The sequence below is a fragment of the Opisthocomus hoazin genome, chromosome 1, assembly GCF_030867145.1.
Source record: "Opisthocomus hoazin isolate bOpiHoa1 chromosome 1, bOpiHoa1.hap1, whole genome shotgun sequence".
NCBI lineage: Eukaryota > Metazoa > Chordata > Aves > Opisthocomiformes > Opisthocomidae > Opisthocomus > Opisthocomus hoazin.
In genome coordinates, this window is record NC_134414.1 from 155,515,579 (window position 1) to 155,535,626 (window position 20,048).

General features: G+C 37.8%; 1 protein-coding gene across 1 annotated transcript in view; it reads left to right on the plus strand.

The window, feature by feature from the left end:
- SMC1B (structural maintenance of chromosomes 1B) overlaps positions 1–20,048 on the plus strand; it is a 33,764-nt gene that overhangs the window by 7,136 nt on the left and 6,580 nt on the right. Inside the window, exons 8-21 of the mRNA XM_075413635.1 lie at positions 770–852; positions 1,869–2,076; positions 4,965–5,150; positions 7,540–7,719; positions 8,737–8,883; positions 9,512–9,649; positions 10,141–10,257; positions 11,670–11,776; positions 13,452–13,593; positions 15,070–15,215; positions 16,217–16,370; positions 17,823–17,921; positions 18,809–18,965; positions 19,726–19,880. Of these exons, the coding sequence (XP_075269750.1) occupies positions 770–852; positions 1,869–2,076; positions 4,965–5,150; positions 7,540–7,719; positions 8,737–8,883; positions 9,512–9,649; positions 10,141–10,257; positions 11,670–11,776; positions 13,452–13,593; positions 15,070–15,215; positions 16,217–16,370; positions 17,823–17,921; positions 18,809–18,965; positions 19,726–19,880 (2,019 nt within the window). The remainder of the gene's footprint in view (positions 1–769; positions 853–1,868; positions 2,077–4,964; positions 5,151–7,539; positions 7,720–8,736; positions 8,884–9,511; positions 9,650–10,140; positions 10,258–11,669; positions 11,777–13,451; positions 13,594–15,069; positions 15,216–16,216; positions 16,371–17,822; positions 17,922–18,808; positions 18,966–19,725; positions 19,881–20,048) is intronic.

The following is a 20,048-nucleotide window of genomic DNA, read 5'->3' on the forward strand; positions in this document are numbered from 1 at the left end:
CCTGGTGGGGGGTATGAGTAAGGCAGAGCTACACTCTTTATAGAGGTGCCCGGTGATAGAATGGGAGACAAGAGGCACAACTTCAAACATGGGAAATACCTAACAGCTGTTGGGTAAACTAATCTCAAGAATAGTCAAACACTGAAGCGGGTGCACAAAGAGGTTGTGGACTCTGCATACGTAGACCTATTCAAAAGGTCACAAGGATTTTGGAAGTTAAATTAAGGCTTAATAAAATACGTAGGTAACAACTTTTTTATTCCTTTTATTTGCTTTAGTTAATGTATTCTTATTCAAGTTGAGTAATTGAAAATACTTGTTTTGCAGTTGGTTTGTTTTTTAGTACAATGCTTTTGTGTCAGTTTGGAACCTCTATGTCAACTTCTTCGTGGGTGCTTCTTAGGAAAAAGCTTCTATTAATCTCGGGCCAAGAAAAGCACCTATTTAGTTTTAGCACCTGTAATTTACTAACACTATGTTTAAAGTTGTTTTCTTTCATGGTGGTGTGATTCTTTGTGCTGAAGAGGCTTTCTCTGAAATGTAGCCAAATGTGAAAAATCCAGTAATGGCCTTGATAAATAATTTTAATTTATTATTCATGGTGCAATTTGGCATCTACTATTGAAAAAGAGATGCTATTACTTAAGCATGAAAAACCAACAAGGAAGAAAACATCTGTATTTGTTCTAATTAAGAGCTTTATGTTGTGCTATAAAACTCTTGTTTTCCTCTGGCTTGTTATTAACACATTCTGTTTGTGACTGCATAGGCAAACATAAAACAGACTGTGGAACAGATAGAAGAGCATAAAAAACGCATAGAGAAGTTGGAAGAATATGTCAGGATATGCACGTATGTTTGAAAAATTAAAAGCTAATTGGATTTCTTGCATATTACGTATTTTCAATTAATGTAGCAGGTTTCTAATTCTATTTTCTATTCTTTCAAATTTTAGTAAGAATTAGAATCCTCACTCATTCTAATTAGTAGTTAAGTTACTTTAGTTGTCAGAATAAAGTAGGAAGTATGGTGACTCACCCATATGTTGTTTGAAACTGATTTATAATTGCTTCTTATTCCTTGTAGGTGTGAAAATTATGTCACTACAGGTAGGGTATGGGTCTATTAGTGTACAAATTCTGAGGGCGAGAACAGGGCAGTTCTGTAGTTGTGCTGCTCGAGGAAGCAGTTAGTACTTACGTTGGGTATTAGGAGCACAGCTCAGTTCTTGCTTCCTGGGTCCTTTCTTCTACCTGATTTTTACTTTGTGAAATAAGGTATGTAAGCCCTTCACTGAGCAGCCTGAATTAACTTTGACATTAGCCTGTGTTTAGTGCAGGAGGTCACAGTAGATAATGTGCAGAGATTTTTTTCCCAGCCTCTCTTTTCCTGTGTATCTGTAACGTGTGCTTTGGCTTCATGCCGTCTGTGTACTGAACAAAGTTCAGCCGTGGACAGGGAGCAGCAGACCCATTGTGACTGGTGTGATGCAGAATTACTTTAAATAGTTATAGTAGAGTGTGGTAAAGCCTCAGTAACCTTCAGAAGTGTGTAAAGTGAGTCATAATTTTGCACAAGAATTCTCAGTCCTTCTTAGTTTTACAATATCAGACCTTTTCTTGATGGAGGATAAACCAGTATGGTTGCATGTTACACAGGCAAGAACTCTCACTTGAACTTAGTTTTGAAACCTTAAAAATAGCTTATACTGTAGAATGCATATTATGTAAGAAGTAGCGTCTCTTAGATACTTAAAATCTTTAAAGATTTTCATAGTCTGTGAGCATAGAATGTCTTCAATTTTATAAGCTAAGAGCTTGTATAAATGAAATAGTAAATTGCTTTCCCGTTTTTCCTTACATTCAAAGTGAATCATTAGCAGAGAAGAAACAGCAAGAGGAAGTGCTAACAAAGGAAATCGAGAATTCAACAATACGAATGGCTGAAGTGAATGAAGAATTGAACAAAATAGTTGGTGAACTGCAGAATGCCAGAATTGATTACCATGAAGGAAGGCGTCAGCGAATGAGAGCAGAGATCCTGGAAAGTCTCAAAAGACTATATCCAGATTCTGTGGTAATTGAATGGTGTCATTTAAAGGCCTTATTTCAGAGTTAAAATTTAAGAGTTCTGCCTTACACTGAGTAGGCAGCTAGAGTAAATTGGATTGTCTTGAATATTACTTAAACTTTATGCTTGCTGGAGTGTGCTTTGAAATAGTATTATTGAAAGAATAGCAGCAGATACGGCCATTATTTTTCAGTTTCCAGAAACAGATAGATTACTGCTTGCATCAAAGAATAATTTTGATCTCTTGTGTGATTTTTGTGATGTTTGATTTATTTATTTTTTGGTTTTGTTCTGTCCTCAAGCATATTTTTTACTTAACTTGTTTTGAACAAATGAATGGGCAGTTTAGCTGTGAGACCATTTATTCCAGAAAGAATACTCTTTCCAAAGGATAATTTTGCTGAGGTGCATGAGATTTTTATGTTACCAACTGGTCTGTCTTTGCTAATCAGTTACTGTGTCTTACTTCATGGCATTACTGAAGAGTAATTTAAGTGTTTTGTGTATTGGTTCTGAATTGTCAGCAGACATTGATTGTTTTAGGAGGCATATTTACACCTTTTTATTCATACTTGAAAATATTTGCTCCAACATTGGGAGCCATTCCAAATAAGAACTTTTAAATAAGTCTAATCAGTTGAATTGTTGGTTTCAGGGTATGTCTCAGTATAATCTATCCTTTTTGATATACATAGTCAGTTGAGATGTACAAGGTGGGAATCTTATTTTATTATTTTTAATGTTCAGAAGGTGATATATCTCTGCTTCCTAGTGCTGCCATAAGAACGTATATGTTTTCAGTTGTTCTTTGCTTCTTGATCTTTCGCAAAACCTCCTCAGAATCTGGCAAGTGTCTGATCCTGTTGTTTCCTCAAACGATCAAGACATTTGCATTTCCGTTGTCCTTCAGAATTTCTTCATCCATGTTAACAAGGTGTTCCAAAAAATCAAAAAGATGATTAGTGTATCTCTTTTTGCTCTTTGCATTGTATCCCTATTTGAAAAGAACTGGGTCACACTGGTGATACCATGCTGGTTTAGGGGTGAGCTGGTGTTCAGCATGTTCTTTGTTGTTTAGCTTTAGGAGCTGCAAACTTAAGAATACTTACAGATGGTTTCTAACAAATGAAAGCTAGGCAAGTCGAATGGGTCACATAAACTATCCGATTACAGAATTTCTTTAACGATATCTGCTTCAGTTACCACTGTTCCTGCAATAGTTTTCCCAACACCAGCATCTGAAGCAACAGAGTTGCTTCTGAGCTGCTCCTTAATGCTCTGGTGTACTAATTCCAGACTACTGAACACAATCCAAATTAAAGTCTCAGGATGGAACAGTCATGACACATTTCATCTTCTGGTAGTCCACCAAGTACTCAGGCAGAACTGGAGGAAATCTTGGTGTCGGTCTTCTGGATTGCGTAAGCAAAACATGGTATACTGCTTCTAAATGTTTAGGTCTTACATCCATTCCTAAAGCTTCTGTTCTTCTGTTAAAACGTTCTTGTAATGGTTGGTGAACATTCTAGGTACTGGAATAGCCATGCAGCAGTGTGATTCCTGCTGTATGAGTGATGTGTGCATTTTCATGGATTTGTCTGATGAACAAAGTGAATTTTGCAGCTGATTACAGTTTTTACGACTTCATTTTCAAGAAGGCATTCCTACACTGGCAGTTTTAATTGGCAAGATTGCTGTTGTTACAGGTTCAGTTGGGCTGTCAGTACTTGTTTTCACAGAAATCTGACATTCCATCTGGACTTAAACGCCTGTGTCTGAAAGGATATAGATCCTCTGTATAGTTTCACATGTCTGAAACATCACATGTCTGAGCTGCAGATAGAAACATCCAAGTAGATGACACTGTGTGAGAAAACCAGGAAACTGATTAAAGACCTTTGCGGTGCTGGGTATTATCCTGGCTTCTACTGTCTTTCAGAAAAAGGAAAACATTTGTCAGGAGAAGGGTAGGAAAGTAGATCATAGTAGGCTGTGATTTGATCTACTGGAAATTATCTGTTATACGATTCATGAGGTAATACTGTGGATGAGCTGTCACATACAACTCTTATCAGTTGTCTTCCTGTTCTCATTTGTTTAAATTTGATAAGGATAAAACTGTAGATATGCAAGAGGAGACCAGTAGCTATATATCAACAAGCAGAAAAATTGTTCTTGCTTGAATTCACAGGTTATAATGTTCAGAATGTGCATTAGTAGCTTTAATCGTTCAGGGAAAGCTCAACTGTACCTGTTATTACAGAAATGGAACAGAAGATCTGTAGGGAGCGCGTACAGCAAAGAACTAATTAGTTTTACCTATGGAGGTGTTATTTCAATATATGGCAAAGCAAGCTTGATTGTTTGGACTATGTAGTACAAGAAAAGCAGTTTTTATTCTTTTTATGCTACTAAAGTAAGCAGGTATTTCATTTTGGGGTTGAAACTGGAATAGTGTCTCTCTTGCTGCCATTTGCTGAATTTTTATTTATGTAAGACAGTTCTACTTATCTAAGAGCTTATTGTCATTCAAAGATGTTATTATGTCTTAGATATTTTTAACTTCTCTCCAAAAAATATGCTTAGCTAACTTTGCTGTTGTCACTCTATCATACTTCTAGAAGTGTATGCTAGAGATTCTGAGTAAAACATCGAGATATATAACTGTAACCTCAGGGAAAAAGTGAAATCCCTTCAGATTTTGAAGACATGCTTTGGCAATTGCATTGATGACTGCTACAATTTCCTGTTTTTTCTGATGTATGGCCATTGTAAGAGGGTGCAGCAGGTGGATATGTAACACGTTTTCTTCTTACTGCTTCAGTATCTTGTATGCAGAAATACTATTTGATATCTAAAGTAACATTAATATTTCTCTATATTTTTATCTTCAGTTTGGAAGACTGCTTGACCTGTGTCATCCTATTCATAAAAAATACCAGCTTGCTGTTACCAAGGTATTCAGCAATTATGTGACTGCTATTGTTGTTGCCACTGAAAAGACAGCAAGAGATTGTATTCGGTTCCTAAAACAAGAACGAGCTGAACCTGAAACTTTTCTTGCTTTGGATTACCTGGATGTAAGTGCATTTTTCTTTTTGCTGTCATCAGCAAGTTAATACACTTGTAAATCTTGATAGGAGCTTATTTAAGTTTAACTAAAATAGGCTGAAGTGTTAAGGCAAAGCACTTAATGAGGTGAACTTCATGAGATTCCTGTCGGCCCATTTCTCCAGCCTGCCCATTTCTCCAGCCTGCCAAGGTCCCTCTGGATGGCAGCATGACCATCTGGCATATCAGCCATTCCTCCCAGTTTTGTGTCATCAGCAGTCTTGCTGAGGGTACACCATGCCCCATCATCCAGATAACTAATGCAGACTTTAAACAGGATTGGTCCCAGTATTGACATGGCTAGTTACTGGCCTCCAGCTGGACTTTGTGCCACCCAGCACCACCCTGTGGGCCTGTCAGTCCGTTTTCAGTCCACCTCACTGTCTGTTCATCCAGCCCATATTTCATCAGCTTCTCTATGAGGATCTCATGGGAGGTAGTGTGAAAGACTTAACTGAAGTCTAGGTAGACACTATCCACTGCTCTGCCCTCATCTCCCAGGCCAGTCATTTCATTGTAGAAGGCTGTCAGGTTGGTCAAGCATGACTACCTTGGTGAGTCCGTGCTGACTACTCCTCCGAAACTTTCTTGTCGCTCACGTGCCTGGAAGTGGTTTCTAGAATTAGTTGCTCCTTCACCTTCCCAGGTGGGAAGATGGATGTGAGGCTGACTGTCCTGTAGTTCCTTGGGCCTGCTTGCTTGCCCCTTTTTGAACACGGGAGTGACACTTGTTTTTCTTCAGTTGTTTGGCACCTCTCTCAATTGCTGTGATCATTCAAAGATTATTGAGTGTCCTTGCAATGACATCAGCCAGCTCTTTCAGCACTGGTGGTTGCACATGTCCGGGCACATCTATTTATGTGTCTCCAGTTTGTTTAAGCATTCCCTGACCTGAGCCCCTTCCATCAAGGGTACGTCTTCATTACTCTAGATTCTCCACGTGGTCTCTGGAACCTGAGATTCCTGGAAGTCAGTCTTGCTAGTAATGACTGAGGTGAAGAAGGAAATCAGTAGGTCAGTCGCTTCCATATCCTGTATCACCAGGTACCCTGGCTCTTTCAGCAGCAGGCCCACATTTTCACTCATCTTCCTTTTGTTGCCTGTGTGCTTACAGAAGCCATTTGTTTGACATCCCTTGCCAGATTCAATTCCAGTTGGGCTTTGGCTTTCCTAACCCTGTATTTGCATGCCTGGACAGTGCCTCTACATTCCCAGGTTACCTGTCCCTGCCTCCACTTTGTCTGTGCTTCCTTTTTGTGTTTGAGCTTTGCCAGGAGCTCCTTGTTTATGCAGGCCTCCTGGCATTTTTGCCTGACTTGCTGATGATTGGGATGATCTCTCTTAAGGCTGAAAGAGGTGATCCTTGAACATTAACCAGCATTCTTGGGCCCCTCTTCAGTCTGGGGCCTTATCCCATGGGACTCTACCAAGTAGATGTTTGAAGAAGCCAAAGTCTGTTCTCCTGAAGTCCAGGCTTGTGAGCTTGCCTTTGGCCCTGCTCCCTCCTCTCAGAATCCTGAACTGTCCTATCTCATGCTCCCTGCAGCCAGGACTGCCTTTGACCTTCGCATCCCCAGCAAGACCCTCCTTGTTGATGAGAATGACATCCAGCAGAGCACCTCTCCTCATTGGCTTCTCTGTCACATGGGTGAGGAAGTTGTCATCGATGTTTCCCAGGAGCTGCCTAGATTACTTATGCCCTGCTGTGTTGTCCCTGTAGCAGACACTGGGGTGGCTCAAGTTCCACATGAGTACCCGGGCCTGTGAGTGTGATGCTGCTTTTAGCTGTCTGTAGAAGGCCTCATCTGCTTGTTCTTCCTGGTCAGGAGGCCTGTAGCAGACACCCACCACGATATTCTGTTGCCTGTTCTTTCTTCAGTCCTTACCCATGAGCTCTCAGTTCGCTCATCGTTCTTCCCCAGGCAGTGCTCTGTGCATTCCAGCTGTTCTGTCGCAAACAGGGCACCCCCACCTCCTCATCTGCCCAGCCTGCCCTTCCTAAAAAGCCTCTGTCCCTCTGGTGAAACACTCCAGTAGTGGGAGCCATCCCACCATATCTCTGTGATACCAGGAAGATTGTCGCCCTGCAACTGCACGCAGATCTTTAACTCATCTTGTTTATTCCCTGTGCTGCATGCATTAGGGTACTTGCATTTCATGCACAGTGAAATAGATTATACAGATTTGAGGACTACAATATATGCAGAATATGAAAACCATATCGGTTTCTAGTTTTGTGGCAACTGAGACCCCCGTTCTGTTGATTTGTATGTCCTGTCCCCAGACTACTCAGTCAGACTCAGAACTGATGTTTGCTGTTACTACATGGATTCTAAACACTGCTTATTTGCTTTACAGGTTAAACCAATCAACGAAAGGTTGAGAGAGATAAAAGGAGCTAAAATGATGGTGGACGTTGTACAAACTCCATTTGCTCCGCTGAAGAAAGTGATTCAGTTTGTGAGTGGGAATGGCTTGATCTGTGAAACAGTTAAAGAAGCAAAACAAATAGCATTTGATGGACCAGTGAGGTTGAAAGTAAGAAGCTGAATTTTGTTGCATATGTTTTTTGTTGCAGTTATGTATTTGATGCCATATAAACATTCTGTGAATTATTGTAGATAAACACAGAATGATACTATGCTGTCTAGTCTGTTCCCATATAAATAAACCCCCAGATACTTCAAATAATTATGTTTTTCTCTGTATGGTAGGATGTTTAAGTGATTTCCTGGGGAAAGGAAGCAAATTAGAGGATAGTTAGTGTCCAAATATATTTCTTGGTATGGTCCTCTTAATGAAATAGAGGAGGAGGAAGGAGGGATAATCCTGTTCTTGAAACTGTCTGATATAAAAATACAACTTTTATCTTGCTAGCTTTTCTATGAAGAAATGCTTTCAAAAATTCTTTACAATATCTGACAATACTTCTTTACAATCTCTTAGTTGTAGATGTAGATGGTATTGAGGATTGGATTCTTCTGTCTCTTCCTGCAGTTCTTTTTTCTTATCCGTTTATCTGTTGCTGTCACAGGCTGTAGAGCCCTTTTAATGCACTTAATAAACCTTTTAAAATCTTAATTAAGACAACTTGAAGATGAGTGTGAAACCGTTTACTTGGAATCCAATTTAGTCACAAAAACACCGATGTTATTTACTAAAACATACACTTTCTGTTTACAAATGAGCTGTTTTCCTTCACTCCAGTATCATATTGCTTTGTTTGCTCTGCTGAGCCAGACATAACCTGGAAAGTTGCTAGTGTATACACAAAAGTCTCATATTAATTTCCTAAATACAACGAAATTAAACAATTTCATTTCTGATCAGTTGTAATAATACCAAAATGTGACTAGTGCCAAGAAATGACAGACGTTTTGGGGGGCTTCATGCGTCTCATGTGAGCAGGTTTGGAACAGGAAAAAAAATTGTAGTCCAACTAAAATTTGGTTGCTGCTTGTTTAACTACCATATCTTGGTGCACTAGTTCATGGGATATTTTGGCTGCTTTGTAGTCAGATTTATTTGGTTTTAATTCTTTTTTTTTTCTTCCAGACAGTGGCTCTTGATGGAACTTTATTTTTGAAATCTGGAGTGATTTCTGGAGGATCAAGTGATTTAAGATTTAAAGCTAGATGTTGGGATGATAAAGAAATGAATAAAATGGAAGAAAGAAGAGATAGCTTGGTTAATGAGTTAAAGGTAGGTCTCCTAAAAGGCGCTTAACTGCCGAAGGCGTAAAGGAGTTAAAGTTGTATCTAATTTAATTCAGCTATGGGAAGATAATTTTCTAAAAATATGGTTTTCAGAACTTTTTCAAAACTGAAGGAGACAGGACATAATAGCTGTTTATCCTCTGCTAGTTAATAAAAACCAACTGGTTTTCTGTCCTTAGCTGGTGGGTTGATTCATATATCACAAAGGTGGAAAACCAGGACAGCAATGTTGATGCAAGTTCCTTCAAGGAAAAAGAGCTGTGGTTCAAATTACCTGAAGACTTTCAGTGAAAAAGATGATGCATTCTGTCAACATGAAAATATTTGCACGGACCAAACCCTGTCAGTGTAAAACGATTTGTCGTGCCTCTAGTTATTTTGGAGGAGAGGTAGAGTAGGAATTCAGGAATTTGCATGCATATGCTTTCTTTTGAGAAATAAATCTGTTACAGAATTACTGCTGAATATGACTCGTGCTATTAGGACTTAATTTGAGTGGGGTCTATGTCAGTGAGGCTAGCTTTGTGTAATGCTTGAATCTGAACAGTAATTTCCAAACAAGTCACCTTTGTTTAAAGTGCTTTTTCTCTTCTCCCACTGTAATATTTTTCTAGGACTTAATGAAGATCAAACGTAAGGAGACTGACTTGAAGCAGTTGCGCACTCAGTGTCACGGAACTCAGACACGACTTAAATATTCCCAGAGTGAATTAGATCTTGTTAAAAAGAAACATCTTGTTAATCTCTACACGGTATAATACTAAGCCTTGATAATTTTCATGTTTGATAATTGTATTTTGTTACCAAAGCTGTAATTACTGGTGAAGTAAATGCTACTTCCTTACATAATTTTTCTAGTTCAGTTCAAGTTTTACATACAGCAGTTATGACTGAGGAATTAATAAAATACAAAAAACAAGACTACAAAGTAATTTACATGAGGCTTTTTCTATTTTAGGTTTTAGATTTGAATTTCTGGTAAGCTTTGTTTATCTTTTAACAACTTTCAGAAGTCAAAGTCAAAATGCATTTTAAATTATACTTACATAATTTGCTTTCCTACTCATTAAAAATGTAATAATTGCATGCAAGTCGGCAATAATAGTGAATAAGTGGCATTTAAGTAGAAAATATTTAATGTTTTTAATCAGAAAAATAGAGCTAATCTGGAACAGAACTGTATCTTAATTTCTAGACAGTTGACTACCCTATTAAGAAAAATTACAATCTCCTTTTTCTCTAGGAAAAATCAAAACTGGAAAGTGAACTGGTAAATATTGAGTCTCAGCATGATATGCTGAATGAAGGAGTAGCACAGAGAAAAGAAAAAATAGAAGAATTTCAGAAGAAAATTAATGAGGTAATGTCTTCTATCATAGTAACGACAGCTTATGCTGTTATACTACAGAAACTTCTTTGTGTTTGTGCTGACTTTTAGAACTTGGACAACTTAGAACCCTTGTCAACAAAGTAGTTTACAAAGTTAAAAGTTAATCCAGCAATCTTCCACCTTCTTTACCTTTTTTACTAAGGTAACTGTGAACAGAAATGCACTTCCTACTCTTATCAAACAAAGGAATCTGGTACAAACTATGGAAAAGTGGTGCTTATATGGAAAATTCAAGAGAGACCTGCACCTAGATGCCTGTGTAAATGTAGATTCTCAGAGAAAGAGAGATTCCTCACCACTCTCTGCAGTTACTCAAGGTGTACAGTAAATGTGTAATTTAATTCCTGGCCTCTGATCCATTCTCGTCAGTCTTTCTTGGATTAATCTATGACTGGAGTTCTGCATGTAAGAAGCAGCCAGAACTGCTGCATGTTCTCTGTCCTGCTTGTGGTACAGGCATGAGGGAGTGCAGATGTGTGTCATCTGCAAACACCAAGAAAGTTGTTGGTTTTAGGCCATAAGAATTCCAGGTGCAGAGAACTTTTTTCATGTGCTTGTTCTGAAAAAAAAAAACAAACCAAAAAACAAGTGGAGGCTGCTCATCAGTTTCTGAAGAATAGTGTTACTTGAATAGTAGAACTTGATTTGACATAGTATTTGATATCTGGTTAAATAAGCCTGCATACCAGATCAATATAAATAATAGGTTTTGATTTGTAACATTCTCTTAAAATTTTGTTCACTCCGTTGGGTTTCCTTTCAAATACTGTAGGCTGTTGTTATTTCTTTGTTCAGTCCCTGCCATATACATTACACCTATTTGCCTGCTTAAATTTTTCATTAAAATTTTAGGACTGGTTATGGCTGAAGCTTTTGTTAGTGTCTTCTGTATAATTAGGAAATGAGATTCTGTAGCTGTTTTTTGCTGTGGCTTTGCTATAAATGGAACATAGTAATTACTATTTATGGATCACTTGACAGGATTAAAATGAAAACCTGAACTACACCAAGAAACCTGTTGTGTCTGATTAGTGTCCTGTATACCATTCAGCTTTGTCTTCTTCAGTTGACTGGGAACCACAGACAAAACCAGAGAAGTTCGTTACACTGTGACTTTTATTGCCTTTGGATTGACCAGATGCTGTCAAAAAGAGCTTAGATCAGAGTTACCTTTTGCAGATCGTACGCCTTGTCTGGCGTTTGTACTGAGAGTGTTATTTGAAAATTTCAAGTACAGATTACTTCCCATTAGTTCAGTTTTCTGTTTTGTAAAGTACCTGGAAAATCCAGCCTGTAGCATGAAGTGATTGTCTAAGTGTTTGACTTCTATGAGTTGCAAAATACTATCAACATTTTTTTGCTCCATTTCTCTCTATTCAAAGGCTGAAGATGCTGTTTTCCAGGAATTCTGTGAAGAAATTGGCATAGAAAATATTCGTGTGTATGAACAAGAACATGTGAGACAACAAGAGGAGCTTGATAAGAGAAGGTGGTATTTGCAATTGAAATATAGAAAAGCGGTTTGTATGGATTGGGCACGCTGGTAAATGAGTAACTCCGTCACAGGGAATACCACAGAAACCTGTAAGACTGTAAAAGGTTATATTACCACTGCAAGGAGTAGGCAGCAGTTGCACTGCTATGGTTTGGGTTTATTAGACACTAATAGTCAGTGACATTTAGCAACAAACTTGAAAGTTAGAATTTACCATTTTGGTAGCACTAGTGTAGAAAAATAAAGAATAGTTTTCTAAAATCCACATTGGAAAATGGTTCTATCACAAATTGAAGATGACATGAAGGCTCACATATCAAAAATTTCAAAGGAGAGCTGGGTATAAGATGCAGTGATTTGGTATAGGAACATACTATTAAGGAAAACAGGATCTTAATTTTCTCACAGGCAAGCTCAGCTGGTATTCCCCTCAAACAGGTACATGTCACAGGACTGCAAATTTGTATCTTCAAGAATAAGAATGTTAAAATGAACCCTCTCCTCGTACTACTGGCTTTTTCAGGCAAATGATAGTTCGTGCATTTCCTGACATTATTTATAGAAAATACATCTTTTCTACATGACTGGTGTAATGGCTAGCACTGAACTCAGTTTTCTTTTCAGCCATTGCTTCAGCTGCTAAGAGACTCTCTGACTGGTTTTCAGAAACTGGTCTAAACATACATTTTTGGCTGGGGCTGCAGTGAGGTAGCAGTGCAAGTGCATTCCATTGCAGTTCAAGCACCTGTTGGCTTGAGTGATTTGATCGTTTGTTTATGCTTGCAAGAGCTGAAGTCTGGTGGAGTGTGAGAAGCTGGTAACAGAACACTGAGAAGAGGAGCTTTGTGCATGGCAGTGGGCTAAACTGCACGTACAGCCTTGGCCTTACTTGTGCCTTAATTTGCCACCATGAGTCCTGTAAACTGTTCTGTGGTGCCTTCTTGCCCAGGCATAAAGAGCCTGGAGCTGGTGGTGTGCCAGCCCTTTTGCCTGCACAACAGATGCAGCACTGACAGTAAATCCTTTGGGAAACTCAAAGCTCAGAGGCAGAGAATGGCAGCTGAGAGGAGACCTTTCCATAAACAGCCACTTATTTTTACTTCCATATTTTCTCACAGCAGCATGTGAAGAAGGTCCTGCCATTGTACCCCTATAAACAAATACAGGTCTCAGTTGAGAGATGATATGCAAGGCTGAATATGGTTTTAAAAGCTCTGCTCTCATGCTTGTTAATTACCATCTCCCAGCTGAGATAGGTTCCTTACAATATTCAGATAAATGTACTGACTAGGAGGCTTACAGAGGCTGAGCAGGGAGCCCAGGTTGGATAAATACACAGCAGCAGTGTGGCTTCTTTCCCAGCTCATATCTGCATCATTTACAGGTGTTCATACTGAGACACTTGAACTTTTAGTGTTACTTTTCATACTGATTGTGGTCATACTGTATCCCTGTATTTTGTTTTTTGAACTATTACCGCTCTAGTTTTGTAACTTCAGTATATCCACAGGATGTGGAATTGATGATCCAAATGTATACAAATTTTTGTGTAGAAGATACATTTTCACTTTGACTATTTAGATAGTATTTTCGTATCTTGTACTAGCTTAAAATAACAGTTATAAGCCTGCTTTGTAAGTGTTGGTGTGACATACTGTACTTTGACTAGACTGGAGTTTGAAAATCAGAAGACACGACTAAACATTCAGCTGGAATATAATCGTGATCATCTACAAAAATTAACAAACACAGTCACCCAGCTGAGGGAGACCATTCATAAAGATGAAGCTGAGATTGTCGGGCTACAACGGGTAACTGTAATATATATATATATATATACACACACACACATACATATCTGTCTGGGACTGAGAGGAGGGAATGCATTGAATTACAATTTTGAATAAATGTAGTTTATGCTGTCAAGTAATTCTTCTAGGGCTTAATTTAGTGTTTTTTGTAATTCAGACTTTCTAAATTTAAAAAAAAAAAGCAGTTGCTTATTGTCACTTTAACTTTGGAATAGCCTATCATATTAGGGTACTTACTAAAAAATAAGCTTACTAAAAATCAAATTTGGGATTACTGTATGTACAGTGTTCCATTTATATGAAAAGTCAGCACATGACTACGGATAAAACTAATAGCATGTGGCTGAGATTCTTTAGAAGATTTTATGAGTAATGGTAAACAACTCAGGTGATTTGGGTCTTTAAGGTGCTTCACAGCCACTGATAGACTTAAAATATTTCTGTGAAAACTAATTTAGATTTTTAGTTGAAGTAATATGTATGGATTCCTCCTTCATAGTGTTCTTTATTCATAAGTAACTTTTTGTTGTGTTAATGTTGCTTGTTAAATAATATATGCTTGTGGTACACTGAAGAGTGAAGGAGAAAAGATGTCTAACAGTGCTTTGAACAAAAACCAAAAGTGAAATGTAAAACTGCCCCAAAGTGGGCAAAAAACCCCACATGCATCATTTGAACTCTCTATTTTAACATTAGAAGACGCATATTTCTGATACGGAGGAAAAACAATAGACCCTTACTCAGCCATGCACAAAAACATGTCTGCGTTCATGCCTGTGTGCATAACTCTTCAGAAATATGACTGAGCAGATTCAGATATTTTTGTCCCGGAGAAGAATTGTTTGTATTAAATTCCTGAAGGTGCTTTGTTCGGATACTGCAATGGCAGTAAGTCTTGATGAGGTTGCCTAATGCTAGTCTCCTAAGGACCATGTCTTTACGTCTGTAGCTTTAGGTTTACTGTATTCCAGCACCTAATTTCTAGCAATTTAGCAGTGGTATGGGTTATATAGGGGAAGACTCTTCTAGAGTACCTCCACAGACTCTTTGTTCTCTGTGAATTACCTCAGGAGTTATCTGTAATGAACAATACTTTGTTAAAGGGTTTCAGGTTACCTGAGGTGTTGCTAAATATGTTGTAGATGTGCAGCAGATGCGATCCTTCTTGCAGGGCTGAGGGACTGAGGAAAAGGGAGTAGCCTACGGATCATAGGCATCCTGGGATCCCTGCCTCGTTTGATGGCTTCATAGTCTGGTCTGGTCCAGTTGCAAATCTGGCGCTGGCTGTGCCTCTGTGTGCAAACCAACCACATCTTCCTGTGTGTAAGGCAGCTGTTTTCCCTGTACCTTTCAGATTTTGTGGTGTACTACATTGAATGTATTATAACAGATTTAAACTTTAACTCTTTCTGTATAGTAAAGATTCCATATCAAGCTTTTTGGTGAAATGTTAAAAATGTAAATATTTCTATGCAGGATGAGAAGAAGCTTCTGAGTAAAGTGAATGAAATTGTGGAGGTGCAGCAACGTCTCAAGGATAGATTAAGTGCTCATAAAGCTGAGGTTCTAAAGACCCAAAATGAAGTTGAAGAGTTCAGAAAGACGTTGTTAACTCTTAATAGGTAATTAGTAATTTTCCCAGGAGTGCAATTACTTATGTGATAATATTTAGATTAGTTATCAAATGTTTGAACTTCTTTTGTTCTGTTTTCTTGTGAAGGACTCATTAGAGACATGCTAATTTGCCTTTATAGTATGCATTTAAAAGTTCTAATTCAGTATGTGGTTCCCAAAAGTAATGTGAACCAGATTGATTTCTGGGATGGCTCTTATGAAATATACAGAATAACAGTATCTTATTGTCTGCCTAGTGTTTGGTCTTGTGATTTCTGATAAATATGTAGTGACTTCTGATAAGTATGTATTAGCTTAGAACTTGATGGGAGGGGACATATTATGTTTTTTGGTAGTTTTGCATTTTTATTTGAGTTATACAGTTGGCTCAATTAATGAGGAAATTTTTTTTCTTATTGCAGTGTTCTCATTTTCTTCCAGCCTTTTGAATGTTGGATACCTTAAACTAATACTCATTTTAGGTCACTGTTTTGTCCTTACTGTTCTTTTAAATCAACTGCTTTGGGGACAGTTTGTACTTCCATTTCTTGTGCTTGTTTATTATTGATGTGTTTAATGTCTCTTAATTGAGAGTCTTCTTTATGTTTAAAAAAACCAACATACTGGCACAGTCTGGCTAGGTAGACTTGTGGAATATTATACAAACTCATAGACTCTATGCCTAGTAATTAATTTTATAGTCTGTAATTTTAACAATGTAAGACTGTTATGTCTCTGCCTTTATTTAGCAAATTGATGCTCTCAAAGGAATTTGTTGCAAAGAATCAAGATGTATTTCAGGTAGAGTGTTGATAAAAGATACTTGATTTAAAATTTAAAAGGATCAAACCTCTGTACATGTTCAGCAGAGCTGAACAGAACAGTTCAGTTGTAGTTGGGAAAGGTGGATATTTGAATATGCTATGGTGTGAACTTGGCAATGTACTGACACTCTGTCCATGCCACTAGCATTTACCTTGCGAGTGTTTTGTGCCTTTTGTGTGTGTAGGGAAGCTACAAAATTACAAAAGGAAGCTACAGCTATAGAAACCTCTCTGGAAGAGAAAAGACTAAGGCGACATAATATGCTTCTTGAAAGTAAGGTGCAGGCCTTGAAAATAAAGCTTGTGTCTGGATCACTGGATGACATCAGTGAAGTAGAGGTACTTAAAATGTTTACAGAAGATAGATATCATGCAGGAGCAATTATTTCGTCTTGAATTTACAGATTTTTATTTTTTCCTTGCAGGACTGTTTGTCTTGCATAGTAATGTTAAAATAAATACATTGTTTTCATGTGATCAGGCCTCATCCATTCAAGAGAAGGATTTTTGTTTATTTTTGTAGATGAAATATTGTTTGCAAGTATTTTTGCTTGTGCTTGAAATGTATTCCTGTGAAATATGTAAAATCGCTGTGGTACAGGAGAATTGGTATAAAGGAGTATTCTAGGTACACATATGTAAGAGGAAGCAGAGGGGTCAATTCAGAAATGTAAATAAATATGACATGTACATGGATTGAGATAGTATTTGGGTAATCATCCATAGTATAAATACTGTCTAAAATCATCCTTTTGTCTTCAGTAAATGTAGATATTCACAGAAATCAGGGATAGGCTAAAACAGAAATAGTCCTGTTATCGACTATAACTGGTCGATAACAATCGACTGGATCGACCCTCATTATTTTTCTCAGTCTTCCCTCTTTTTCCAGCGTATCTTTTGTGAGGAGAAATTAAACCTTCTCCACTGTTACAAAAGAAAAGAGCTATCAGTTTTGAAGGACTTGCAACAAGTCTGTGAATTTGGAAGGAGTCTTGTTGAACCCATTCCTTGAAGTACTTTTGCTGGAGGGTAGCTATGAATGAGTGGGTCACAAGAGAAAATGAGGGCAGCACCATAGGCAGCCTTTGAAGGGAAAGGACACGGACTGCTAATCGTCAGAGTGTGTAGGCAGCTCAGCTCTCTCTGTCTATGAACAAAGAACAGATGAAACCAAGGAGGTGGGCAGTAGGAATAACAACTTGGATTCGTAGTCAATATCAGTGAAAAGAGCAGTGAGATTTGGTTCTGAGAGAATCTTGGTGGTAAAGGGACTGATAACATACAGCATGGGTTTCATTCAAGGGAAAGTAGCTGTTTGAAATCCAGGCTTACAGTGCACAGAAGACACTCTGCTTATGCCATACAGAACTGAAGCTACTCATTTCTTCTGAGGCCAACTGAGTGGAAGAAGTGCCTCGGCTTACACGCTTCAGAGCCTTTCCTTGAAAGGGGATTGAATTATCATGGGAACGTGAATCCTTTCCAGTCAGGAGATTTACAGTATGGACGTTGTTCTGAATGTATAACAAATAAATTACTGCTGCTTTCATCGTAGCTTCAAACTGAAATTAGCAGATGTTTTCATCTGCATTTAAAAGGTGCATTTTTTAATTGGACTCGTAAGATCTTAACTAACTGTTAACTCCTTATTGGCTTGGGGAGGAGCTATGGAAATGAGTTGATTTCATGCCATGTTACCACTATCTCCTCATTTTATATTCTTTTAAAATTTTAAGTTTAAAAGTTAACTGTCGTATTTCTGAATGGGAATGTCCTTCATATTTATAGCCAGGAACTGAAACGGAAGGCACTCAGACTACATCAAGTATCTATGAAAGGGAAGAGGCAATTCAGATAGACTACAGCAGCCTAGCAGAAGACCTGAAGGTAATTTTTCTGTTTGAAATTATTAGAGATCAAGTTTTTTTATTTTAATTTAAAATATTTTATTTGTTGAAACTATTTATTCTTCACTCTAGTGTTAAATGAAATTTATTAAGAACACTGTTAACTGCATGTGTGTGTTTTGGTTTTGCAGCCATACATACCACTAATGTATGGGACTTCTGGATAGGTCAGTTTCCCATATAACTAAATTTGATTTAAAGCTTACCTAATAGAAGGGAGAAATAGTAAATATAACTCTGATTTTTGCTTCCTGCTTTACCTTCTGCTTTTAGGTTCCAACACTATAGGTTATGACTCAAAGCTCTAGAAGTCAATGATTGGCTCCTAGGGAGGTTGTACCACCTTCTCTCTGTTTTATTTTCAGAGACAGACTTACATTTCCCTCTGTGACAGTCCATTAGGTCATGTTTTTTTGGCAGCTTTTTGGAATTGTTTTTTTTCCTTTTTAATGATGAGGAAGATAATGAAATATCAGAGGTAGGGTACAGTTCAAGGGACACATCTGTCATCACTGGAACTTGTCTCGAAGAATTCATCAAGCACTTATCTTCAAAGGTTTTCTTTACAAATCAAGTAGTGAAGCCAGCTAATCCTCCTCCTGTGTTGTATTTTAACCCAGACTTCTAGGCTGAAGGGAATTTGCTGTCTGTTTTTAAAAACCTTGTGGAACAGTGCCAGTGCTTAGCACCAAGTAAATTTATTCTGAGAATGACGACTGAGTCATTGTTTTGTTGTGTTTCCAGTTAAAGCTATCAGATGAGTGGGGTACTTCTTCCGGAAACCATGAGTGCTTGCCATATATGTTGAAATGTCTTGGCTAAAAGCAAATTATACTGCTCTACTATTTTTATTTTTTTTTAATTTAGGACCTGGAGTCTGATAAAGATATAGAGGATCAACTGAACCAGATGCTGCAGGAAATAAAATCTAAAGAGACCACTTTAATGAAGACAGCTGCTCCAAACCTGAAAGCAGTAGAGAAATTGCAGATAGCTCGGGACAAGTTCCAAGAATCAATGGATGGTAACACTGAGTCTTTATTATTAATCTCTTCTGTGACTGTGAGAGTTTTCACCCTAATGGAAGTTCCTCTTTCTGGGGTTGGCCCTGCTAATTTTGTTTTTTTCAGATAGTAAGGTATTTTTGTGCTCAGGTTTTTTGTCCTCAGTTGTCTTTTTAAGTATATGTAAACAATTTATTAGCATACACTTTACTCTGCCGTAGTATTGAATACAGTTTGAATGATTGGAAAGAGACTTCATTGGCCAAATGACATCACAAAGTATTTTTACATATTTTCTAAAAATTGCTGACTTTAATTGTAAAATTCTTTAAATTTTTTCTTAAATAATTGAAGGAACATATATGTTGTCCAGAATACAAGCATAAGCATTACTGCAAAATTACTGGTGTCCTCAATGAGCGTTGCAGACATTAACATATTAAGAAAACCAAGGAGTTCTGAAGCTGTAACAGGTAAATGCTGGTGCTGCTTAAGGCAACCCACCTTACAGAAGGAATCTGGAGAAGAATTTGGTTCTTTGCTCCAGACAAATGTGGCATAGAGCAGATTGAATACATCCCAACTTTTCCTTCTCTGGGGCCTCTGTTTGAAATCTGGACGGAAGCTCATAATATTGGTGTGCTCCTTGTATGTGCATTAGGACCTTTTTCTGCACTAAATATTTTCCTTGATGCTTGTTACGGTACACCATATGTATTTGTTCTGTGTATTTCCTTAGAGGCTTACTATGGAGTAATTTTAGTAATTTTTTTTTCTTAGCTTTTGAGACCAGCAGAAAGGAGGCCAGAACATGCAAGCAAGAATTTGAACAGGTGAAAAAAAGGAGATACGAGCTTTTTAGCCAGTGCTTTGAGCATGCCTCCATAGCCATTGATCAGATCTACAAGAAACTGTGCAGAAACAGTAGTGCTCAGGTGTGTCATGTTCTTAGGTGCTTGGTTTAAAAGGCCTACTTGATGCTTTGTTATCTAGAATAAGAGAACTTCGTAACACTTCTACTTTCCAAAGAGTCTCAATCCTGAAGAATAAAGTTACACAAATGATACCCCACTTAAATAAATATTTTAAAAATGTAGACTTAA